The 27,269-nt window shown below is 46.7% G+C and overlaps 1 protein-coding gene across 2 annotated transcripts in view; it reads left to right on the forward strand.

The window, feature by feature from the left end:
• The first annotated feature begins 9,129 nt into the window (after positions 1 to 9,129).
• The window catches only part of LOC115480718 (PML-RARA-regulated adapter molecule 1-like), a 171,881-nt gene continuing 153,741 nt past the window's right edge, over positions 9,130 to 27,269 (forward strand). For both annotated transcript variants that reach the window (XM_030219583.1, XM_030219584.1), the window contains exon 1: positions 9,130 to 9,298. In XM_030219583.1, coding sequence (XP_030075443.1) covers positions 9,296 to 9,298 — 3 coding nt within the window. In that variant the 5' untranslated portion in view covers positions 9,130 to 9,295. The remainder of the gene's footprint in view (positions 9,299 to 27,269) is intronic.

Here is a 27,269-nt window from a genome sequence, read left to right on the forward strand (position 1 = left end):
GTTTATTTAAGAGCCTCCTGTGGGGAACTGTGTCAAAAGCTTTGCTGAAATCTACATAGATTACGTCCATAGTTCGTCCCTGATTCATTTCTCCTGTCACCCAATCAAAGAACTCAATGAGATTCGTTTGGCACGATTTCCCTTTCTTAAAACCATGTTGTCTCGGATCTTGCAACTTATTGGCTTCCAGGAAATTCACTATCCTTTCCTTCAGCATCGCTTCCATTACTTTTCCAAAAACCGAAGTGAGGCTTACCGGCCTGTAGTTTCCATCTTCTTCCCTATAACTACTTTTGTGAAGAGGGACCAGCTCTGCCGTTCTCCAATCCTTCGGAACCTTTCCCGTCTGCAAGGATATATTAAACAAATCTTTAAGAGGACCCGCCAAAACCTCTCTGAGCTCCCTCAATATCCTGGGGTTGATCCCGTCCGGTCCCATGGCTTTGTCCACCTTTAGCTTTTCAAGTTGTTGATACACACTTTCTTCTGTGAACGGTGCTCTATCCACTTCATTCTCAATTGTATTATTTCCAGTCCATCGCGGTCCTTCTCCAGGATTTTCCTCTGTGAAAACAGAACAAAAGTATCTATTTAGCAAATTTGCTTTTTCTTCATCATTTTCCACATAGCAGTTCGCAGTATCTTTTAGTCTCACAATTCCCTTTTTAGTCATTCTCCTTTCACTAATATACCTGAAGAAATTTTTGTCACCCGTCCTTACATTTCTAGCCATTTGTTCTTCCGCTTGCGCTTTTGCCATCGCAGGGACGGAGTCATAGCGAAGGCACCTAACACTTGGACGTCCTTCACCCATATTAAAAAAAAAAAAAAAAGATGTCCCTGACGAGCAGTTGGACATTTTCACCTGGACTTGTGTTTTTTTTAAGGTTGTAGATGGCAATTTATTTAAGGTTGTAGACAGCTATTATACACGCAGCTTGTCTGCATATATGAAGCCGTCTTTGGCATGCGCAGATCAGCCACGCATAACGCTTGGCTGCTCTGCACTGGCTTCCCCTCAGGAAGGAAAACATGTGCAAATGAGCTAACAGCGAGCAGCTCATTTGCATGCGATTTCCTTCATGCATGCCTGTTCCTTTCCGAATCGCTAAGGGATCGGTAAGGAAAGGGCTTTTTCCGTTCAGTTAGTGCATCAGTTAGTCCACTGCAGTGCCCCCTAGGCTGCCCAGTCGGTGTCCTGGCATGTCAGGGGGACCAGTGCACTATGAATGCTGGCTCCTCCCACGACCAAAGGGCTTGCATTTGGTTGTTTCTGAGATGGGCGTCCTTGGATTCCATTATCGCCGAAAATTGGGGCGACCATCTCTAAGGTCGACCTAAATGTTGAGATTTGGGCATCCCCAACCGTATTGTCGAAACAAAAGATGAACGTCCATGTTGTTTCGATAATACGGGTTTCCCCGCCCCTTCGCAGGGACATCCTGCGAGGACGCCCTCAGGAAAACTTGGACGCCCCATTCGATTATGCCCCTCAAACTAATCCTCAGACCACATCCTGAGTTCATTCCTAAAGTGATTCATATCATTTAAATCAAGTCATACCACATCATACTGAGCGGGATAGACAGCTATATTCTTTGGACTGCACCAAGCTTTTATCATGCTACAAAGAACGTCACCTAATCGACCTTCCCAATTGTTTTGTCTCTTTTCAATCTTCTCCAACTCCACATCCAGTTACGAAGAGAACATTATGAAATTGAATTGCAGACTGCATTCAGTTTTGCTATCATCTCTGTCCATTCCTTTGATTGACATTCCATGTATTGCAGCTCATGGGCTGTGGGCAGTAGCAGCAACGAAAGCTCATTTACGATGGGCCACTCCGTAAGACATCTATTGGGCAGCAACATGGTTGACGCCCCATACTTTCACCAAACACTATTGTTTTGATTTAGCTTCATCAAGAGATTTGTCTTTTGGGCAGGCAGGCTTGTTTTCTAACTATAGAGCTTCAACTTGCCGCCACTTCCGGGATAGCAGACAACAGATATTGCATATAAAATCACTGCAGTTCACTTCTGGTTTATTCCCTTTAGCTTGGGAGTCTCCATTTGCATGGATGGACATCGTTCATGGAGAAAGAGTTGCTTACCTGTAACAGATGTTCTCTGTGGATAAATGATCTTCCAGTCGCACAAACCCTCCCTACCTACTGGATTTGAAGCTTGCTCTGAACTAACTGAGCATTGGCGTAGCTGTGAAGGGATACATTGTGGTGGGAATACTCATGCATGTGCAGAAGTCTCTTCTAGAGACTTCTAAGCTTGGGACTATTGTTGATGCGCTGTGGTGTCACCGATTTGTGTGGCTGAATGTTCATTCTCAAGCAAGGCATTAATTCTCACAAGTGGGTAATACAGCACTGCATTACCCAGTCGGGTTTAGAACAAGCCAGGTCTTGTGGAGCTTGAGACACACTCCATCGCACGCATGCTGCTCGTGCATGGTTACTGCAGTTCTTTTTACCACGGTGAGGAAAAGACTGCTTCTCTTTCTCTTCACACCCGATCTGAAGAGTATCGTCTTTTTTTTTTAAAGTCTTTCAGCATTTTATCAGCGGTTTTTCGCTGTGCCTTTTTGGGCTTTTGCTTTTCCCATCTCTTCTTGTATCTTTCTAGTTTATTTTGTCCATTTTTAAGTTTCTTTTCTGCCCTCTAGGCCACATTTAAGCCTGGCCTCCGGTCGGATCTTTCCTGGGGGTTTTTCCTGGTGCCTTGCCCCTTTTTTCAGGCACCATTGCGTCTTTTGATTTAGTGTCGGAAGTTTTTCTGTCCGTTTTCTGTAAAGCTCCCAGTGGCTTTAAGCTCTGTACCCGGTGCAATTGGACAGTCGCTGGCATGGACACCCATTCTTGGTGTCTACATTGGCTAGGGCCCAACCATAGCCATTCTAATTGTGTCCTTTGTCTTTGTATGAAGAAAAGGATGCAACTGTCCAGAGAGGCTCAACGAGAAAAGATGTTTGGAGCCAAGTCCAGGTCAGCATCGGAATTGGGAGCATTGGCCCCTATGGCTGGCTCGGAACCTAGTGACACTGGGAGTGGGTCTCCACCTGCCTCGACGCCAACTGCTGGACAGGGCCCCTGGGACAGGCCAGCATTGGACCTGACCCCAAGGCAACGTGAGGATTCAACGTCGTGTATATTCCTTCCTATGCTAGGCCTGTTACTAAGGCCTTATTCCTGACATTGATCTGTTTGGTTCTCACATGTTAGCCTAATAATCTGAGAACAGACACTTCACAGATGCACATTTGGCTGGAGCTGAGTATGCCTTTCATATAAGGTGGATATAACCTTGGGAGGTGGTGAGAGATTGACGATACACAGTGAGCCTAAGATGTCCAGAATGTTTCATTTGTGAGGAGAGAGACAGAGAGAGGACACAAGTGTATTGTTCTATGCATTTTTTAGCTCTGTGACTAACTACACGCTGTACACGCAGAACTGATAGCTGAAGAGCCAATGGCCACTGACTGTCCATGTGCAAACACGTTGGGAGAGAGTGATATAATACAGGAACAATCCATATGTGGCATAGGCTATCTAATGATTCTAGTTTATGGGAAATCACATGATTTGGGGAAAAACAAAACATAACAGTATATATGTAATGGCTGGGACAGTGTGAGCTGAGCAGTCTTTGTTATATAGTGATTGCGTTTGGCTTTGCTGTCTGACAACCTGCTCCAGAGAACAATTACTTTGTATATGACTTGGTGAGATACCAATAAAGATGTTTACTGGTTGCGCCTAAATCTGACTCTGGTTGTCTCTTATTTTTTTCAGCCCACGGGGCTGAAGTGTTCCCCCCTCCCAAGGGACATGAGATGGGGGTAATAAAACACAGTCTTCCTCGGCACCAAGGAGTCGACACCGAGGTTCAGGCAAAAGCCAAGAAGCATTGGTATCGGTCGTTGTCACATGGTGCCAGGAGCTCCGGGGCATCGAGAGACTTGACACCCGAGAAGCATTGGTGCCGGGAAGATCACTCCCCCTCTACCCAGGAGGTGCTGATGCACCTGTCTCATGGCAGCCAGGACCCAACTCCTATCTCAGCCCCACCTGTTCTGTACTCTGTCTCAGAGTTGATATCCCAGTCTTTCCCGGTGTTGGCCCTTGAGCGTATCTAGGCCTTGCTCCCTGAGCTGCTGGATGGCCTCTTGCAGCAGTGTGCATCGGTGTTAGGGGTGCTTGCGCCTACCATTCTGCCCCCTATGGCCCTCAACCTGCTGTGTGGCCTGGTGTCGACTCCACCCAAGCCAGTACCCCCTCAACGTCGAAGGAAGCTTCGCCAGAGTTGAGGCAGGAGCCAACATCTCAATGCCCCCCTCGAGGATATAGCTTCTCAAAGTCGAGGCAGGCTTGGTCTCATCCCTCCCACAAGTAGTTTCTGACTGACACCGATGAGAAACTCTCATGGGATTCAGAGGAGGATCCACAGTACTTCTCAGATTCCTATGGTATCCCCTTTGAACCTCCCCTCCACTTGAAAGGAGAAAGTCTTCTCCGGAGAGCCTTTCATTCCCTTTTTTTATGTAAAGGAAATGGCTGAGGCTATTCCATTTTGTTTGGAAGTGGAGATGTTCAAGGCCCTGGACTACACCTCTCCTCCTAGGGAGGCTGTGACTGTCCCTCTCCAGGAGGTACTCCTTGATAGGAACTGGGAGTCCCCTCTGTCGGTCCCTGTCATGCCCAAGAAGATTGACACCTAGTACCGGATCCACAGTACACTTGGTTTTGATAGGCCCTCCGTTGCCTCACAATTCCGTGGTGGAGTCTACTCTTAAATGAGCCAGAAGTTCTAGAGACTAAGCCTTTGCACCCCCAGACAGCGAAGCTAGGACCTTGGACTCTTTTGGGAGGAAGATGTTCCAGGCCCCAATGCTTGTGTCTCGTATACAATAGTACCAGCTCTTTACGATCGTCTATTTGCAGGACTCTGTGCGCAAGTTCATGGACTTGGCAGACTCCCACCAGAGCAGGCTAATTCAGTGCGCCAGTGGGTGGAGCAGCAGAAAGCGTGTCAAGTCTTGGCCAGGGGCACCTATGACACTTTAGATGTGACTTCCAAGATCTCTGCTCAAAGTATAGCAATGCACAGACTCTCCTGGCTGCGTGTTTCTGACTACAGGCCAGTAAGCCTCACTTCGGTTATTGGAAAAGTAATGGAAGTGATGCTGAAGGAAAAGGTAGTGAATTTCCTGGAAGCCAATAAGTTGCAAGATCCGAGACAACATGGTTTTACCAAAGGTAAATCGTGCCAAACGAATCTCATTGAATTCTTTGACTGGGTGACCGAAGAATTGAATCATGGACGTGCTATAGACGTAATCTACTTAGATTTCAGCAAAGCTTTTGACACGGTTCCCCACAGGAGGCTCTTGAATAAACTTGATAGGCTGAAGATAGGACCCGACATGGTGAACTGGATTAGGAACTGGTTGACGGACAGACGCCAGAGGGTGGTGGTTAATGGAATTCGCTCGGATGAGGGAAAGGTGAGTAATGGAGTGCCTCAGGGATCGGTGCTGGGGCCAATTCTGTTCAATATATTTGTGAGTGACATTGTCGAAGGGTTAGAAGGTAAAGTTTGCCTTTTTGCGGATGATACTAAGATTTGTAATAGGGTGGACACCCAGGAGGGAGTGGAAAACATGAAAAAGGATCTGCAGAAGCCAGAAGAATGATCTAAGGTTTGGCAATTAAAATTCAATGCAAAGAAGTGCAAAGTGATGCACTTAGGGAGTAGAAATCCACGGGAGATGTATGTGTTAGGCGGTGAGAGTCTGATATGTACAGACAGGGAGAGGGATCTTAGGGTGATAGTATCTGAGGATCTGAAGGCGACGAAACAGTCTGACAAGGCGGCGGCCGTAGCTAGAAGGTTGCTAGGCTGTATAGAGAGAGGTGTGACCAGCAGAAGAAAGGAGGTGATGATGCCCCTGTATAAGTCGTTGGTGAGGCCCCATCTGGAGTATTGTGTTCAGTTTTGGAGGCCGTATCTTGCTAAGGATGTAAAAAGAATTAAAGCGGTGCAAAGAAAAGCTACAAAAATGGTATGGGATTTGCGTTACAAGACGTATGAGGAGAGACTTGCTGACCTGAACATGTATACCCTGGAGGAAAGGAGAAACGGGTGATATGATACAGACGTTCAAATATTTGAAAGGTATCCTGTCTTGGGATGAATAAAGCAGTCCGTGACCACAGTGCGTGTGCAAACAGTGCATTTTACACACCGCCTATGGCTGAAAAAAAAAATGCCTGCAAAGTCATCTTGTAGTGAATCTGAGAGGGCAGATGGAATGATCTCTTTTAGATTCTTATTTCTGTAATAAGCAATGACCAGTTCTTTGTTCATGAAATAATCATGCCCCTATAATATAAGCCAATGCTTCCTGAAGACTTTCTGTATTTGTCCAGCAATATGTGTATATTTCAAAGTGCAAACCAAATCAGGTGCTTTTTTTGGCCGGTTTTACAGTCAGAAGTTCTTCTCTGGGCTGCCCACATGCCTTCAGAAATCTACCTCTTACACACTCGCTTGGATGCCCCCGCTTGGAGAATTGATCTTGCATAATAGTAGACTGTTGTCTGAAATCTTCAAATGTTGAACAAATTTTCCTTAAGTGGAGAAATTGACAGTAAGGAAATTGACAGGAGACGTGCCATTAACCTTGATCATTAAGAGACTGAGGAAATTTGTCGAACTGAAGTTGGAGGAATTATTTTAAGAATACACGAGCACTATCATGTTTACCACGCACTCTGAATACGCTGATTACGTCACTTTGTCGAAAATGGTGTCCCGAGATACCATCTCCAGATAAGTACTTGGAATTTACATTGTGAAAAGCTAACATTAAAACAGAAGATTTTTCAACTGAGGTACTGAAGGTAGGGAGGAACACAGTGCAGTGATGTATGGGTGATCATATTACATATCCATTCATTCGGAGTGATTGATAATATGCACTACTGAGCACTGTACTATTTATAAGGAATTTATCATTGCAAAGTTATTCACAATGATGTAGAGTACATATATAGTTTGATTTGATGAGATTGTTTGCTAAATATATAATGATATTAAAGAGCATACAGAAAAAATAAAAAAATATATTTAAGGGTTTCTATTTGTGAATGAGCAGTTTCTGTCTCATTGAAACCAACCAGGATAGCACAAGATACCCCAGGTAATTTGTATTGATTAAATTTTAACTGCCAGACCCTCGACCATTCTTCTAACGTTCGGAGATCCCTTCTCATTGTTTCTACTCCCTCCAGGGTTTCCACTCTATTGGCTATTTTTGTGTCATCCACAAAAAGGCACACCTTTCCTTCCAACCCTTCAGCAATATCTCCCACAAATATATTAAACAGAATAGGCCCCTTTATTGATGGCTTTGCCCCTCCCCCCGCCCAAGGTCGCCGCTGCTCCCTGCTCCCCCCTGCATTGAAATCATAACTTTGGGCAGCCCCGGCCCCCCTCCCTCCTTTTCTCCTTTCTTTGAAATGACAGCTCCCGCCATCCTCCACCCCCATGCCCCGCCACCCCCCCTGAGGTCATCGCCGCCGCTCTCCCCCTCCACCGGGCCCCCCTCCGTCTCATACCGGGTCCTCACAGCGCCTCTCACCTCTGTGTAAAAGTGCTGCACCGGCAAGAACAGCTGATCGCCTCTTCGGACTTCCCTCCTTTCCTCCTGGGCCCGCCCTCGTCTGAGGGGGGCCTGGTGGAGGGGAGGAGCGGTGGGGGCGGGGCCACAGGGCAGAGGATGGCGGGAGCTGTCATTTCAAGGAAGGGAGGGGGACCGGGGCTGCCTAAAATTATGATTTGAATGCAGGGGGGAACGGGGAGCAGCGGCAACCTCGGGCTGGGGGGGGCAAGGCCGTCAATAAAGGACCTCGGGCAGGGGGGGGAAGGACGTCCATAGAGGATGTGTTTTTTTTTTTTTTCTGACGTCCTTGGCATGAGCAGAGCAGCCAGCATAACGCTTGGCTGCTCTGCGCCTGCTCTACCGGCCAATTATACGACGGTTTTACGAAGGGTTAGAGAATGCAAGTGAGCTGCAACGAGCAGCTCATTTGCATTCCCTTTCCTTCGTGCATAGCCGTTCCCTACCGATTCGCTATGCAATTCGGTATGGAACGGCTCTAACGAGGACTTAGTCACAAAAAGATGCTTTAACTGACTACTGGAGGGATTAAGGCATGACCCCCCCGTAATCCCCCAGTGGTCATTGACCCCCCCCCCCCCCCAAATGTGACTGTGACAGTACACACCAGGCTCTGTGACAGCTTCAGATATTATGACCATTCCTATTAGAGCAGCAGGCTGGTCCCAGGAGTAGGCTGTGGACTGCAGAGAAAGGGACACCCAGGTCCATATCCCACTCTAACTAGTATACTTGTGGTGGAAATGGTGAGCCTTCAAGAACCCACAAAATAGCAACTGTGCCTATAAATTGGAGATACCTGCAGACCCGAGGGCTTTTCTAGTGGTGTGCAGTTAGGTACAGTAGATGTTTAGGTGTCCCTGGAGGGCTCATAATACAAAATAATGGTGTTAAAGTTGGATTTGTACCTGGATCCCTTTATGTGAAGTCCACTGCACTGACCACTAGGCTGCCCCTCTGCTCTGCTGGGATGCCTGTGTGGTCAGTTTACTAGGAATGGCCACACAACCAATCCTATGGCTTCTTTTTGTGTGGTTTTCTCTAGGACTATTTTTTTTTATACTACCTAAAGAAATACGTACTGAGCACAAAAACATCTGGTAATTAGAGATTTTTGAAACAAAAAAAGAGGTTCTTCCTGTCATGGTATGCACAAAACTAACCCATTTGGAGACATTGCTTCTGGAAAAAAATAAAACAGGATAGCTTTAACTGCAGGCTTTAGGTGCCAGATCCCAGCCCTGGTTTCCACTTGAGCTGAGTAGTGTGGTAGCCTGTTTGAGCTGAAAACTCGAAGGAGCAAAGAGGAAGCTATTGGACAGAAAAAAATAAAAATGCTAAGGTGTACAGCAATGAGCAAAGCAGTCACTGGCACTTCCTGGAATCGCAAACTGCTGTTTCAACATAGTACACAGCTATTTTCTAATCACAGTACAAGGAAGCTTCCCGGGAAACTTTGTACAGAGGAAGAACTGAAAAATAATATATAAGAAAATGCCCAGTAGAAGCAGAGCAACTTTCGATGGCTTGTATTTTCTGTTTCAGACAAGATCCAGGACTCTTTAAACCTAGAAAAGTCTGATTAGGAGCCAGAATGGTAAGGGAATTAATGATCTTTTTTTTTGTTTCATGGATGGGGGACTTAAAATGTGTGCTGTTGTAGCTATTGAATCAGACCAAGACTTCATTCTTTACAAATGATTTCTGTGAGATGATTATTCATTGTTGTTTGAGTGGAAAGAGGCAGGACAGGATTAACTCTTTGGTGGACCCTAGGCAAAAAAGCACATTGGGCTCCTTATTGTAATATAATTGCATTTTAAAACTTTGACGGGACCTGAGCAGCTCTCACTGCAGAGGAAAATAGACAAGAAGAAAGCAGCAGGTAAAAGGCTCTACTCACTGACTCCTCATTCTGACTAGAGAACAATGTCCAGGGACGACAAAATAGACTTCTATGTGCAGTTGTGACTCTGGTTTCTCCCCTCAACTCAGTTCATTTTTCTGCCAGCGACTGACTTAGCAGGACAAAATTCTGCCTTGGGAACCATTAAATTAGCACATCTGAGAAGGCCTCTTCCTAAACATTTTGGTCCTAGGCATGTGTCTAGTTTTCCTATGCTTCAATTCCTCCCTAGAAAGAGGGGATGAGCAATGCCACTTAGGACTGCTCTGGCTGCTATATTATCTGTCTGTACAGTGCTGGTAATGCTATATTTAAAAGTTTTATCCTGCATTACATAAAAATCTTAGCCTTTGTTTAACTAAAATCAAGAGACACTATGTTATGGAAAAGGAGATAGTTCACTAGGACATTCTGACTCATAACACGGAGGTTTCTGTAGCTAGGGGTTCTGTATGTAAAAGTTCACTTAAATAATTCTGTAAGCATCACAGAGGCACATAAAGGACGTGTAATTCAAACCAGCAGATTCTTGATCCAGTGTCAAAGACACTATCTGGTCGATATTCAAAATTATTTATTTATTTATTAACCTCCTTTATGAACAGATTCACCCAAGGCGGTGTACAGCAAGTCCATTTTTAGGGTGCTACTAGATGTACTTAACACATTTATATCCCACATTTTCCTACTAGTTGCAGGCTCAATGTGGCTTATAGAATACCGTAAAGGTAGGCAGTGCTGTACACATTGCATATAAGGCAATGGAGAGTTAAGTGACTTGCCCAAGGTCAGCAGTAACTGCAGTGGGAATTGAACCCAGGTCACTAGGATCTCATCCTTCTGGGCTAACCATTAGGCTGCTCCTCCACTCATAGATTGACAGTTTCAGAATGCATTAATTCTCTACCAGTAGTTTATCTTTGAAGGTTAGTTACAGTGTAAGCACACTAAAAATGCCCACATATATCTAAGAGGTCCTTTTACTAAGGTGTGTTAATGGATTTAGCATATGCTAACGAATTAGTGTGTGTTAAGTGCCATGCAGCCCATAGGTATACAATAGGCTACACAGCATTTAGTGCACATTAGTAAAAGGACCCCTAAATAACAAACTAGTCTAAAATTCTTTCCTTTATATATTTCTGGGGAGGGCAGTGTAGGGGTTTAATACCTAGTGTGGATAGTTCCTGCATATCAGGAGCAATTTTATAACTGGGCACCTGTTAGGAGCTGTTCTATAAAAGAACCTTTATACAATACTAGCATAACAGCAAAAATGCATGCCTATGTTAGGTGTGATCACTTACAAAATAGTACATTTAAAACAAATCAGAGAAAATATTTTTTCACTCAATGTGTAATTAAACTCTGGAATTCATTGCCAGAGAATTTGGTAAAAGCAGTTAGCTTAGCAGGGTTTAAAAAAGATTTGACTAGCTTCCTAAAAGAGAAGTCCATAAACCATTATTAAAATGGACTTGGGAAAATCCACTGCTTATTTCTAGGATAAGCAGCATAAAATATACTGTACTGTTTTAGGATCTTACCAGGTACTTGTGACCTGGATTGGCCACTGTTGGAAACAGGATACTGGGCTTGATGGACTTTTGGTCTGTCCCAGCATGGCAACACTTATGTACTTATGTATAAGTGTGTGCACCTATGTTTCGGTAATACGCGTGAAACTTATAATAGTCTATAAGCACTGTTTCCTCTAAGCTGAGCAGGGGTCCTCCAACTGCATTGCTACCAGTAGAGGATGGTGCTTCAATATTATGTTTTCAATCACTAGGGACAGGCAGGTTCTCTGGAGCCCTGCAGAACTTGCCTATCCCTCACTATTAAAAATGTGATAGTTAAACAGCACCTCCCACTGGCAGGACTGTGGATAGAGGACTCCCGCTCAATGCTGCCTGTGTTCGTGCTTAAGTAGAATTTGGGGATATACGTGTGCATTTAAAGTTCTGCTGCTTTTAAAGGATGACAGGTCTGACTGTTCTATGGTTCTCTGTATGAATGGCTCATTATATTTCTTGTATGAATGGTTAAGATACTTTACTATTTAATTTTGGAGTTATTTTATTATTTTATATAAAGTTTTTATTATTGTACACTGCTTTTACCTGACCAAACTAAGTGGTCTATCAAATTTTATTAAATATAAACATGTGGAGGCCGATATTCAGACCACGGGAGGCAGCCCAGCTAACTCTCGCGGTTGGCGGGTGAGGCCAGATATTGAATACCAGGCCGTTTTCGGTGACTGGCATTGAAAATCTGGTTTATTTTTGAATGGTTTAAACTTAACCAGCCAAGCTAATATTCAGTGTTGGACAGTTAAGTTTATAGCGGCCAAAAATAGGCCTGCTATTTGGGCAGATCGATTTGACCACCAAACTTAGACAGCGATGTGCTGAATATTTGAGGATAGCCGGCTATATAATACGATATAGCTGGTTAGCCACTATGCACTGGCCGTGAATATTCAGCGGGAGATAGCCGGTTATCCCCTGCTGAATATTCACAGATAGCCGGTTAAGTGCTATCTAACTAGCCAGGAGCCATTCCTGGCTGGTTAAATAGCGCTGAATAGTGAGGGGATGCATAGATACGTATGTGTCATCATTTTAAAGAGTTACACACATAATTGGCGCATAACTGTTGGTTCATTCTTTGTAGAATTACTCTCATAATGTCTGCTGGGGAAGGGGGATAGGGTTTAATTTCTGTTAGGGATTGCTCTGGGGTATAATTTCTCCAATGGGTGTCTGGGAACATAGGGCCAGATTCTATATATGGCGCCTAAAAAATCCACGCGGTAAACATTTCCAACTAAGCGTTTTCTATAATTGACGCCTAGATTTAGGTACAGTATATAGAATACACTTAGTTGATATCCCAGCACTTAAAACTATGTGTGTTCATTTACACCAATGAAAATGTGGCGTAAATCCCTGCGTGTAGATTTATGCTCACTGGTGAATTAATTAATTCAGTGTAAATGTTTAGGTCTTTTTACCACCTCTCCAAATCTTCATATACCAGTTACCCACAATTTGTAGAGATAAAAGACCAAGGCTGCCACTTATGAGAAAAGTAATGTATTTACTTACCAAGTATTGATACAATTATTCTCCGAGGACAAGCAGGCTGCTTGTTCTCACTGATGGGTGACGTCCACGGCAGCCCCTCCAATCGGAATCTTCCTAGCAAAGTCCTTTGCTAGCCCTCGCGCGCATGCGTGGCCGTCTTCCCGCCCGAAACCGGCTCGAGCCGGCCAGTCTTCTTTCGTCCGCACTCGGTACGGCTGTGTTTTTGTCGTGTCGAGCCCCGGAGAGTCGACCTCGCGCGTCCGTTTTAAAATAGACGTGTTTTTTTCTTCGGAAAAGTTCTAAATTTGTTCGGGAAGTGCTCCGGAAACCCCCTTGGGTTTCGTTTGCCCCTTCCCGTGTTTCCAGTTTTTGCCCCGGTAAGTTTTCTTTCGTCGTCGGGGTAGGCCTCTTTTCGGCCTCGGTCGAGATTTTTCTCCCTTAAAGTTTTGGTGCTCCAAATTCGTCATTTCGGATTTTGATTTCGCCGGCGTGATTTTTCCGCCCATGACATCGAAGCCTTCCAGCGGCTTCAAGAAGTGCACCCAGTGCGCCCGGGTAATCTCGCTCACTGATAGGCACTCTTCGTGTCTTCAGTGTCTGGGGGCCGAGCACCATCCTCAGAACTGTAGTCTGTGTTCCCTGTTACAAAGGCGGACTCAGGTAGCGAGATTGGCCCAGTGGAACGTTTTGTTCTCGGGCTCTTCGTCGGCATCGGCACCGGGGTCATCGTGTGCATCGACGTCATCAGCGTCCAGACCTTCATCCTTGGCCGCCAGTGCATTGAGTGCATCGAGGCATCGGCCCTCTGCATCGGCGCCGAGACATCGGATAGCTGCATCGACGTCGGTGGTACCGGGACCTCGTCTCCTCATGTCGTCGGACGGTGGTGCATCGGGTGGAGTGCAGGTGAGGGCTGTCCATTCCCCTGCTGGTGGCGGTGAGCCTTCGGGTGGGTCTCCCCCTACCCTGAGGGCTCCTGCGGTACAGCCCCCCCGGGATCGACCTGCTTCGACCTCGGCCCTGAGGAAGCGACGGATGGATTCTACGTCCTCCTCGTCGGTGCCGGGGAGCTCCGGTGACATGCTTCGGAAGAAGTCGAAGAAGCATCGACACCGGTCTCCTCCCCGCGTCGGCACCGAGAGCTCTGGGTCGCCGAGGGAGTCGGCACCCAGCAGGCATCGGCACCGAGAGGACCGCTCACCCTCTGTTCAAGAGGTGTCGATGCGCTCCACTCTGGACAGCCCGGACCAGCCTCCACGCCCGGAACAGGTTCTGACGTCGACGCCTGCATCGACCTCCCTGCCTTTCTCTGCAGCCGCTCTGAACGAGAGCCTCCGGGCCGTTCTCCCAGAGATTCTGGGAGAGCTGTTGCACCCTACCCCTCCGGTACCGGCGGTGCTTGCGCCTCCGGTACCGTCGAGCGTGGCGCCGGCTGGCCCATCGCCCGGGGTGAGGTCCCCGACGTCGGTACCGCGTGCGGTGCCGACTGCGGCCACCTCCCAGGAGGGCTCCCCGACTACGTCGGCGGAGGGAGCTTCGCCGATGCGGGCAAGGGAGTCTACCTCTCGACGCCCCCATCGTGGACGTGGCTCCACGGAGTCGAGCCGGGCGAGGTTGCAGACACAGGTCCGTGAACTTGTGTCTGACACCGAGGGTGAGGCCTCGTGGGAAGAAGAAGAAGACCCCAGATATTTCTCTGACGAGGAGTCTGAGGGTCTTCCTTCCGATCCCACTCCCTCTCCTGAAAGACAGCTTTCTCCTCCCGAGAGTCTGTCTTTTGCTTCCTTTGTCCGGGAGATGTCTACGGCCATCCCCTTCCCGGTGGTTGTGGAGGACGAGCCCAGGGCTGAAATGTTTGAGCTCCTGGACTATCCTTCTCCACCTAAGGAAGCGTCCACTGTTCCCTTGCACCATGTCCTGAAAAAGACATTGCTTGCGAACTGGACCAAGCCACTAAGTAACCCCCACATCCCCAAGAAGATCGAGTCCCAGTACCGGATCCATGGGGACCCAGAGCTGATGCGCACTCAGTTGCCTCACGACTCTGGAGTTGTGGATCTGGCCCTAAAGAAGGCTAAGAGTTCTAGGGAGCATGCTTCAGCGCCCCCGGGCAAAGACTCTAGAACCTTAGACTCCTTTGGGAGGAAGGCCTACCATTCCTCTATGCTCGTGGCCAAAATCCAGTCTTACCAGCTCTACACGAGCATACACATGCGGAACAATGTGCGGCAGTTGGCGGGCTTGGTTGATGCTCTCCCCCCTGAGCAAGCCAAGCCTTTTCAGGAGGTGGTCAGGCAGCTGAAGGCGTGCAGAAAATTCCTGGCCAGAGGGGTGTATGACACCTTTGATGTTGCGTCCAGGGCCGCTGCTCAAGGTGTGGTGATGCGCAGGCTCTCATGGCTGCGTGCCTCCGACCTGGAAAATAGACTCCAGCAGCGGATTGCGGACTCGCCTTGCCGTGCGGACAATATTTTTGGAGAGAAAGTCGAGCAGGTGGTAAAGCATCTCCACCAGCGGGATACCGCATTCGACAAGTTCTCCCGCCGGCAGCCTTCAGCATCTACCTCTACAGGTAGAAGATTTTTTTGGGGAAGGAGGACTGTTCCCTACTCTTCTGGCAAGCGTAGGTACAACCCTCCTTCTCGACAGCCTGCGGCCCAGGCTAAGCCCCAGCGCGCTCGCTCTCATCAGCAGCGTGCGCCTCAGCAAGGCCCCGCGGCTCCCCAGCAAAAGCAAGGGGCGAGCTTTTGACTGGCTCCAGCAGAGCATAGCTGACATCCAAGTGTCAGTGCCGGGCGACCTGCCGGTCGGGGGGAGGTTGAAAGCTTTTCACCAAAGGTGGCCTCTCATAACCTCCGATCAGTGGGTTCTGCAAATAGTCCGGCAAGGATACACCCTCAATTTGGCCTCAAAACCTCCAAATTGTCCACCGGGAGCTCAATCCTACAGCTTCCAGCACAAGCAGGTACTTGCAGAGGAACTCTCCGCCCTTCTCAGCGCCAATGCGGTCGAGCCCGTGCCATCCGGGCAAGAAGGGCTGGGATTCTATTCCAGGTACTACCTTGTGGAAAAGAAAACAGGGGGGATGCGTCCCATCCTAGACCTAGGGGCCCTGAACAAATATCTCGTAAAAGAAAAGTTCAGGATGCTTTCCCTGGGCACCCTTCTCCCCATGATTCAGCAAAACGATTGGCTATGCTCTCTGGACTTGAAGGATGCCTACACACACATCCCAATACTGCCAGCTCACAGACAGTATCTGCGATTTCAGTTGGGCACACGTCACTTCCAGTACTGTGTGCTACCCTTTGGGCTCGCCTCTGCGCCCAGGGTGTTCACAAAGTGCCTAGCTGTAGTAGCAGCGGCACTTCGCAGGCTGGGGGTGCATGTGTTCCCATATCTCGACGATTGGCTGGTGAAGAACACATCCGAGGCAGGAGCCCTGCAGTCCATGCAGATGACTATTCGCCTCCTGGAGCTACTGGGGTTTGTGATAAACTATCCAAAGTCCCATCTTCTCCCAGTGCAGAAACTCGAATTCATAGGAGCTCTGCTGGATTCTCAGACGGCTCGCGTCTATCTCCCAGAGACGAGGGCCAACAACTTGTTGTCCCTCGTCTCGCGGGTGCGAGCGTCCCAGCAGATCACAGCTCGGCAGATGTTGAGATTGCTGGGCCACATGGCCTCCACAGTTCATGTGACTCCCATGGCCCGTCTTCACATGAGATCTGCTCAATGGACCCTAGCCTCCCAGTGGTATCAGGCTGCTGGGGGTCTAGAAGACGTGATCCACCTGTCCACGAGTTTTCTCGAATCCCTGTATTGGTGGACAATCTGGTCCAATTTGACTCTGGGACGTCCTTTCCAAATTCCTCAGCCACAAAAAGTGCTGACAACGGATGCGTCTCTCCTGGGATGGGGAGCTCATGTCGATGGGCTTCACACCCAAGGAAGCTGGTCCCTCCAGGAACGCGGTCTACAGATCAATCTCCTGGAGTTGCGAGCGATCTGGAACGCTCTGAAGGCTTTCAGAGATCGGCTGTCCCATCAAATTATCCAAATTCAGACAGACAACCAGGTTGCCATGTACTATGTCAACAAGCAGGGGGGCACCGGATCTCGCCCCCTGTGTCAGGAAGCCGTCAGCATGTGGCTCTGGGCTCGCCGTCTCGGCATGGTGCTCCAAGCCACATATCTGGCAGGCGTAAACAACAGTCTGGCCGACAGACTGAGCCGGATTATGCAACCTCACGAGTGGTCGCTCAACTCCAGAGTGGTGCGCCAGATCTTCCAAGCGTGGGGCACCCCCTTGGTGGATCTCTTCGCATCTCGAGTGAACCACAAAGTCCCTCAGTTCTGTTCCAGGCTTCAGGCCCCCGGCAGACTGGCATCGGATGCCTTCCTCCTGGATTGGGGGGAGGGCCTGCTGTATGCTTATCTTCCCATTCCTCTGGTAGGGAAGACTTTGTTGAAACTCAAGCAAGACCGAGGCACCATGATTCTGATTGCTCCTTTTTGGCCGCGTCAGATCTGGTTCCCTCTTCTTCTGGAGTTATCCTCCGAAGAACCGTGGAGATTGGAGTGTTTTCCGACCCTCATCACGCAGGACGAAGGGGCTCTTCTGCATCCCAGCCTCCGGTCCCTGGCTCTCACGGCCTGGATGTTGAGAGCGTAGACTTTGCCTCTTTGGGTCTGTCAGAGGGTGTCTCCCGCGTCTTGCTTGCTTCCAGGAAAGATTCCACTAAGAGGAGTTACTTCTTTCTGTGGAGGAGGTTTGCCGTCTGGTTTGACAGCAAGGCCCTAGCTCCTCGCTCTTGTCCTACACAGACCCTGCTTGAATACCTTCTGCACTTGTCTGAGTCTGGTCTCTAGACCAACTCTGTAAGAGTTCACCTTAGCGCAATCAGTGCATACCATTACCATGTGGAAGGTAAGCCGATCTCAGGACAGCCTTTAGTTGTTCGCTTCATGAGAGGTTTGCTTTTGTCAAAGCCCCCTGTCAAGCCTCCTACAGTGTCATGGGATCTCAATGTCGTTCTCACCCAGCTGATGAAACCTCCTTTTGAGCCACTGAATTCCTGCCATCTGAAGTACTTGACCTGGAAGGTCATTTTCTTGGTGGCAGTTACTTCAGCTCGTAGAGTCAGTGAGCTTCAGGCCCTGGTAGCCCAGGCCCCTTACACCAAATTTCATCATAACAGAGTAGTCCTCCGCACTCACCCTAAGTTCTTGCCAAAGGTCGTGTCGGAGTTCCATCTGAACCAGTCAATTGTCTTGCCAACATTCTTTCCCCGTCCTCATTCCTGCCCTGCTGAACGTCAGCTGCACACATTGGACTGCAAGAGAGCATTGGCCTTCTATCTGGAGCGGACACAGCCCAACAGACAGTCCGCCCAATTGTTTGTTTCTTTTGATCCCAATAGGAGGGGAGTGGCTGTAGGGAAACGCACCATTTCCAATTGGCTAGCAGATTGCATTTCCTTCACTTACGCCCAGGCGGGGCTGGCTCTTGAGGGTCATGTCACGGCTCATAATGTTAGAGCCATGGCTGCATCGGTAGCCCACTTGAAGTCAGCCTCCATCGAAGAAATTTGCAAAGCTGCGACGTGGTCATCTGTCCACACATTCACATCTCATTACTGCCTGCAGCAGGATACCCGACGTGACAGTCGGTTCGGGCAGTCAGTTCTTCAGAACCTGTTTGGGCTTTAGGATCCAACTCCACCCCCCGAGGGCCCTGTTTGTTCTGTTCCAGGCTGCACTCTCAGTTAGTTGGTAAATTTTTTAGGTCAATCTCAGTTATGTCCTCGCCGTTGCGAGGCCCAATTGACCATGGTTATTGTTTTGAGTGAGCCTGGGGGCTAGGGATACCCCATCAGTGAGAACAAGCAGCCTGCTTGTCCTCGGAGAAAGCGAATGCTACATACCTGTAGAAGGTATTCACCGAGGACAGCAGGCTGATTGTTCTCACAAACCCGCCCGCCTCCCCTTTGGAGTTGAGTCTTCCCTTGTTTCTCTTTTGCTACAATACGAGACTGGCCGGCTCGAGCCGGTTTCGGGCGGGAAGACGGCCGCGCATGCGCGGTGCGCGCGGGCGCGCAAGGGCTAGCAAAGGACTTTGCTAGGAAGATTCCGATTGGAGGGGCTGCCGTGGACGTCACCCATCAGTGAGAACAATCAGCCTGCTGTCCTCGGAGAATACCTTCTACAGGTATGTAGCATTCGCTATATTTTCTCATGGGAGGATAGAACTGCTGCATACGTATGCTCTCTGTATCTATCACTCCAACATACTGAACTGAAGCAGCTATTTTTATACACTTGTGTTTAACAATGATTTACAAGGCTTCAGCAAGTTACTCAGGATCATCTGGTCTTCTTTCAAAACTATCTGGTTTCCCTCACCTGCTAAACCACATTTTCATGTTTGTTAATGCATCCTCCTTTCCCAGGCCTGTTTGCCCGTAAGGATATCATATCAGATCATAAGTTCCTGGGCCTCACGATTTATGGCCTTTGCCCTTTGACTCTACTCCAGGGTGCATAACTGAGTTTATTATCTACACTGGGCCATATTCTGTAACAATGTGCATAAATTTTGGAACGCCCATGAAACACCCATTTCCCCGTCCATAGCCACACCCCCTTTGACCTGCGTGCTTTAGAATTTAGGCGCAGTTCATTACAGAATACGCTTAGAGAGTTATGCAAGTAAATTCTAATTATTGACAATTAGCGCTCATGATTGCTTAAGTGCTGTTAAATACACTGATTGGCTTGTTAAGCCAATTAAGTTATGCACTTTATTATAGAATACACCTGGATTTTGGTGTGGATCTCTAGGTGCGCTATATAGAATCCGGCATATTATGTCCCATGTGTGTTCTGCTGGAACAAAAACTTGAGTGTGTGTGTGTAATTCTGGGGTGTAAGCTCAGTTGCTGGATGTTCTAGGGTACGGGTGTGCACTGTGACATTTTTCCTCACTCATTGACTCCAAGTATTTAAGTCCTGCATTTCCATATTGTTAGCATTGAGGATATGTATTTTATTTATGTTGTCTACATTGAAAGTATTGTGATTTCAGTGCTGGCCATTCCTTGAGTATTGTACAATTCTGGCTGCTGCATTTCAAAAAAGATATAGTGGAAAAGGTACATAGAAAGACAATCAAAATGATAATGTGAATGGGATGGGAATGAGGAAAGGCTAAAGAGGTTAGGGCTCTTCACTTGGAGGTGGCTGAGGGGAGATGTGGTAGAGAACTATAAAATGAGTGTAGTGGAACAGGGAAATGTGAATTAATTGTTGTACAAAGATTAGGGGACACATCATGAAATTGCATAGAAATACATTTCAAAACAAACTGGAGAAAATGCCGTTTTATTCACACATAGTTAAGCTCTGGAATTCATAGCCAGAAGATGTGGTAAAAGTTGTCCAAACCTTTTTAAAACTCAGCTATGCTAACAAGTTCTTGGAGGAAAAGACCATAAACTGTTGTTCAGGTAGATCTGGGGAAAACCCCTGTTTATCCCTGGAGATGAGCAGTTGAAATTTTGCTATATTTGAGATCTGCCAGCTGCCCAAAATGTAGCAAGAAACGGGTCCCTGGAAAGAGGACACTGGGCTTGAGGAATATTTGGTCTTATCATCTATAGCAATTCTTATGTTGTTATGTACAAGGAAAGGCATGATATAAACTAAAATGTAATGTAATTTAGAAATGTAATGTCTGTGTATATAGCTCTGGAATGTAATAAATTGTGCATATAGTTTATTAAAACTTGCTAGACTGTTCTATATGATAGTGCAGTACAGAGCAGTGTAGAGGCTAAAAAAATTTAAAAGAAAAAAGAAAAGAACTCCAATAATTGCTATGAAAGAAGAACAGACACACAGAGAAGACCATGCTAAAGAAAAGAAAAACGGGAGGGTATAGGAAATAGATAATATTGTAGCCAGTTCTCTAGCCCAGTGTCTGTTTTTAATGAGATAGGGAACTGAAAATCTGGCTTGCACTTAAGGAAATACTTTGATTTTCAAGATGGATATCTTTCTGCAGTTGCTAAAGAACCAAATGAAGTTCCTGGCAATTATACTGTATGGACAGAATCAGTAGCCCTTGTTTTCAAGTCATTTGCCTTCCTTAAATTAGATTTTTTTTTCTTCTTTTGCTTTTGAGGTGTTGCCTTATTTTCCACTGATGGATAGCTCTAAGACCTGGTAGAGGAACATTTTCATTAGCCCCATACCTGCAGAGTTATGTGTGTAACTTTAAGATTAACATACTAAGAGGCTCATTTTCAAAGCACATAGACCTAAAGAGTTACATAGGTTACTATGGGGCTCATTTTTGAAAGAGAAAAGTGTCAAAGTGTCATAAAGCAGCATTTGGATGTTTTTCTTCTCAAAATGTCCAAATCGGTATTTTTGAAACCCATCTTGTAGATGTTTATCTATTCAATTCATTTGTAGTGCATTCAAATCACAAGGGGGCGTTGCGGGGGTGGGATGAGGGCGGGCTTAGGTCATTCCTAACACTTGGATGCTTTACAGCCATAATGGAACAAAACGAAAATGTCTAGGGCTAAAACTTCAATGTTTTGTCTAGACCTGTTTCTAGAATGAATAAGGCACACAAAGGTGCCATAAATGACCAGATGACCACTGGAGGGAATCAGGGATGACCCCCCCTTACTGAAGCCCCACTAGAGGAAGCCCTCCTGCCCGCGTGCCATGCTGTCTACTCCCCCGGGCCCCACCCCTGCGCAATGCCAAGTTTTTGTACAACTGAGCCTGCGTGAGGAAGGCCTGACCCTTGTGCATGCATGGTTCTTGCACATGCGTGGGGGGTGGGCCTCCCTCCCTCACGCAGGCTCAGTTGTACAAAAACCCAGCATTGTGCGGGGGGGGGGGGGGGGGGAGTGGATGGCCTGGGGCATGGGCAGGAGGGCTTCCATTGTCGGGGCTTGGGGATCCTGCCAGTTCAGGTATACAATGCACACCAGAAGGGGGAGAGCAGAGATGAACAATGGTATAGTAAGGGGGCAGGGGCGCCGTCCTCCCCTACTATGCCACTGCAAGAATCAACTCACATAGATACTACATCAGAAACCAAAAGCAAATAAGAGCTGAGTATTTTTCAAAACCTGGACACTGAATCAATGACCCTATCAGGGGCGTAGCTACGGGTGGGCCTGGGTGGGCCCAGGCCCACCCAATTTCAGCCCAGGCCCGCCCAGCGCCAGCGCCAGCACCCATTGCCGGCCACTGCTGCTTTTCCTGTTGAGCAGCAGGGCCGGCGCTACAAAAAGAAGAAGCGCTAACGGCGCTAAGGACGAGAAATGTTTAAAAAAAAAAAAAGCGCGGCACCGGCAGGCACTGTCTCGGCAGCCTTGAGGCATTGGCTGCTGAGGCATTGGCTGCTGGCTCGCAGGCTCCTCCCGTCTGCGGGAGGAGCCTGCGAGCCAGCAGCCAATGCCTCAGCAGCCAATGCCTTAAGGCTGCCGAGACAGTGCCTGCCGGTGCCGCGCTTTTTTTTTTTTTTTTTAACATTTCTCGTCCTTAGCGCCGTTAGCGCTTCTTCTTTTTTGTAGCGCCGGCCCTGCTGCTCAACAGGAAAAGCAGCAGTGGCCGGCAATGGGGGCTGGCGCTGGCATGCATGGCGGGCCTCGTCGAAGAAAAGAGGGAAAACATGGAAGGATGGGGAGAAAAAGAGGGAAAACAGATGGAAGGATGGGGAGAAAGAGGGAAAACATGGAAGGATGGGGAGAAAAGAGGGAAAACAGATGGAAGGATGGGGAGAGAAAGAGGGAAAACATGGAAGGATGGGGAGAAAAGATAGAAAACAGATGGAAGGATGGGGAGAGAAAGAGGGAAAACGGATGGATGGGGAGAGAGACTCTGGATGGAAGGATGGGGAGAGAAAGGGGAGAGACTGGAAGGATGCAGAGAAAGGTGAGAGACTGGAAGGATGTGGAGAGAGAAGGGACACTGAACAGAAAAGGGTAGAGTGATACAGAGACACTGGTTAGAAAGAGGGATAGAGACATTAGATGGAAGGATCAGGAGAGAGGATAGATGGATGGAAGGATGGGGAGAGAAAGAGGGAAGACGCTGGATGGAAGGGTAGGGAGAAAGAGGTGACACTGGACGGAAGGATGCAGAAAGAAAGAGGGGAGACTACTGGAAGGATGGGGAGAGAGAGGGGAGACTGGAAGGATGGGGAGAGAAAGAAGAGAGCTGCTGGATGGAAAGGAGAGTAGTGAAAGACTGGAGAATAAGAGGAAGGGGCATGGGGAGAACAAGGGTGAGAAAAAGATGAAAAGCCATAAGTAGATTAAGGAAATTAAAGAATGGATAGTAAGAATGAATTAAATCAGGACAGAGAGAGAGAGGCAGAAAAATATTGAAGAAAGCAAAGAAAAAGGAGAGAAAAATGAGAAATGGCCAGGAAACCGTGGCAGAAGAGTTAAGCGAAAACGAAGGAAAGCAGAATCTAGAGACTGGGAGCGACACAATGAGAAAAAGTAAATGGCCATACAAGAAAGGTAAAGAAAATAATTTTATTTTTAATTTAGGATAAAGTAATATGGTACCTGTGTTAATGAAGTTTCAGAGACCAATACTTCCTTCCTTAGGTCAGGCGAGGATACCGTAACAGCATTATACTGACCTGAGGCAGGAGGTTTTGGCCTCTGAAAGCTCATTGAAAAGGGTGTTAGGCTATTAAATAATTTTCTGAAATCTGATGCACTGAAAAGCAGCACTTTACCCTGTGTGACAAATGCATCTGATTAGCGTGACTAAATTTTGCTGGGGGAGGGGGGTAGAGAGAAAATTTTGTGCCCACCCACTTTGGGTTCAAGCCCATTCAAAATTGGCAGTCTGGCTACGCCACTGGACCCTATGATCAAAATACTAAGAGGTATCACAACTTAACATTCATTTTTGGTGGAATAATGTTTTACAAATTCATAAATATTGTACAGCCAATACCGGTCATTACCAGATGTCTAGTCACCAAGTTTGGTTAACATTGCAGCAATATTTGGAATCAAACCCCACTAGTTAGCCATCTGAGCACACTATTATGATCCCTTTTTCCCCTTTCTTCCATTTCTTAATTTTACCCTCTGTCCTTCGTCTTTCCCTCCAAGTTATTATTTATTTTTATACAACTTCCAGTTTTGTATACCTGCTGTATACTTAATTCTAATTAGTTAATTTTTATTAGTTCTATGTTTGTTATTATATAGTTCTTCTTGTGGAACGGAAGTTACATTATATTTTGTAATGAATTTGGATGGATGTTTATTTAAAACCAGGGCTTGTTTTGAGGGGTACTTAGGGGTATTGATTACCGGCACCTTTTCCATTGTCTGCTAAAATTGGCCCATGGTCCTCAAGTTTTAATGAAAGAGTTCAGGCTCTACACACCAATTCTGCCTTGTCATAGATTCTGTGACTGGTTGCAGGAGTCCTGGCTATTGTGGGGTGGGTCCCTCAGCGATCACCCCCATCTCTGAAGGGTGGCCTGGCATTTGAGTACCGGCATCTTTTTTGCTGGAAATAACGCACTGTTTAAAACTAATAAAAATAAAACCCTAGAATACTAAGAGGTAACTTTAAAACAATCCAGGAACATAAAGCCTTTGAAGTTAATATGATGAAATATTTTGACACCCATCAGACAGGACAACAAGGATCTGGACTTCCTATCACATTACAAACCATAATATTATATAGAGCTGTCACCTTCTGATTACCCATCCATTTCTCCCTGTTTCTCCCTGTCACTCCTCCCCCACCCCTCTTTTCCCTTTCCTTCAAGGTTGTCATTGGAATGCTTTTCATGTTTCACTTTCGGGCTCATTTTCAAAAGAGAAGGACGTCCACCTTTCGACATAAAACGGAAGATGGACGTCCTCCCAGGGACGTCCAAATCGGTATAATCGAAACCCAGTTTTGGACGGCTCTAGCGGAAGTCCATCGCAAGGATGTACAAAGTTCAAGGGGACATGTTGGAGGCGTAGCGAAGGCGGGACTTGGGTTTGCCTAACATTTGAATGTCTTTGACCCATAATCAAAAAAAACAAGGACATCCCTGATGAACACTTGGACGTTTTCACCCGGACCTGTTTTTTTTTACGAATAAGGCACAAAAAGGTGCCCCAAATGAGCACCGGAGAGAATCGGGGATGACCTCCCGTTACTCCCCCAGTGGTCACTAAGCCCCTCCCACCCTCAAAAAAATCTTTAAAAATATGTCGTGCCAGCCTCAGATGTCATACTCAGGTCCATGACAGCAGTATGCAGGTCCCTTGAGCAGTTTTAGTGGGTACTGCAGTGCACTTCAGACAGGCGAACCCAGGCCCATACCCCCCCCCCCCCACCTGTTACATTTGTGGAGGAAACAGCAAGCTCTCGAAAACCCACTGCACCCATATATAGGTGCCCCCCTTAACCCGTAAGAGCTATGGTACTACTACTACTTATCATTTCTATAGCGCTACTAGACGTACACAGCACTGTACACTTAAGCATGAAGAGACAGTCCCTGCTCGACAGAGCTTACAATCTAATTAGGACACACAAACAGGACAAACAAGAGATAAGGGAATATTAAAGTGAGGATGATAAAATAAGGGTTCTGAACAAATGAATAAGGGTTAGGAGTTATAGGCAGCATCAAAAAGGTGGGCTTTTAGCTTAGATTTGAAGACGGCCAGAGATGGAGCTTGACGTACCGGCTCAGGAAGTCTATTCCAGGCATATGGTGCAGCAAGATAAAAGGAACGGAGTCTGGAGTTAGCGGTGGAGGAGAAGGGTGCAGATAAGAGAGATTTACCCAGTGAACGGAGTTCCCGGGGAGGAATGTAAGGAGAGATGAGAGTGGAGAGGTACTGAGGAGCTGCAGAGTGAATGCACTTATAGGTCAATAAGAGGAGTTTGAACTGTATGCGGAAATGGATAGGAAGCCAGTGAAGTGACTTGAGGAGAGGGCTAATATGAGCATAACGACACTGGCAGAATATTAGTCATGCAGCAGAATTTTGAACAGATTGAAGAGGAGAGAGATGGCTAAATGGGAGACCTGTGAGAAGCAAGTTGCAATAGTCTAAGCAAGAGGTGATAAGAGTGTGGATGAGGGTTCTGGTAGTGTGCTCAGAAATGAAAGAAAAGGGAGAATTTTGGTGACATTATAGAGAAAGAAACGACAGGTTTTAGCAGTCTGCTGAATATGGTAGTGGTGTACAGTTGTGGGTAGTGGGTTTTGGGGGGCTCAGCACACAAGGTAAGGGAGCAATGTTCCTGGGAGCATTTTATGAAGTCCACTTCAGTGCTCCCTAGGGTGCCCGGTTGGTGTCCTGGCATGTCAGGGGGACCAGGGCACTAGAAATGCTGGCTCCTCCCATGCTCAAATGGCTTGCATTTGGACGTTTTTGACATGGATGTCTTTGGTTTCGAAAATCGCCGAAAGTCAGAAACGTCCATGTCTAGGGACATCCAAATCTAAGGATTTGGACGTCCCTGACAGCATTTTTTAAATGAAAGATGGACGTCCATCTTGTTTTGAAAATACAGGTTTCCCCGCCCCTGTATTTTGCCGTTTTGCAAGGACGTCCAAATCGGAACTTGGACGTTCCTTTCGAAAATGCCCCTCCACATACATTTGATATTTTCATCTTTGCTCATAACCGACCTGAAGAAGGCTGTGCCTTCAAAAGCTTGTCAAAAAATGTTTTCTTGTATTACTTTTATGCATAAAGTTTGAAACAGGCCACTAGAACAATTCCTTCTACATCCCCTCCACACCACTGGAATGTCCCTTTTTTTTGCTGTTATATTAATGCATGCACATTTTTAAGTGATCAAAATTCACACAGGACAAACAGGTTATTGTAACCCCTTATCCTGCACATCTGTGTCCCAGTGTTCAAACATGTTTCTCTCTGTGTTTCTGGGGAATAATTTATTTACATTTGATGTTCTGTTTGATTACATCAATGTGTCTCACAGCAAACTGCAATAGCTATAAAAGGATGGATTTAAGCTTAAGTTGGACAAGCTACAGCTTAGGGTCTACACATTATGAAGGCTTCATGCTTCATGAGCATGGAAAACTATTAACCTAAAAATTTACTTCCTACTTAATTGAGGGGGCCTCTTAAATGTTACAGCTTAGGGGCTACAATAAGCATACACTGGGTTATGTGTATATTAAATTATATACCCTATAAAAAGATGTTCTACAAGTAAAATTTAGTTCACATATAAAACAGGTAAATCTACTGTAGATAATTCCAGAGCATAATATCAGAGGTATACTGTAGGTATATTGCTTTTGGTAACGTTGGAGTATCAATGCATAAGTACTGGGACACTGTGAAATCTTACATTTAGAAAAAAATTGCTTAGCAATTCTATGGTACCTTTCTTAGGTCACAAAATAAAGAGAACTTATTGTCCACACAATTAAAGTTAATTGAATTAATTCACCTATGAATGATAAAATCCCTTTTCTTTTGCAATTATACTGCCATGGCAACAAAACAGGAAGAATG

Source organism: Microcaecilia unicolor, chromosome 11 (genome assembly GCF_901765095.1).
Source record: "Microcaecilia unicolor chromosome 11, aMicUni1.1, whole genome shotgun sequence".
Lineage (NCBI taxonomy): Eukaryota > Metazoa > Chordata > Amphibia > Gymnophiona > Siphonopidae > Microcaecilia > Microcaecilia unicolor.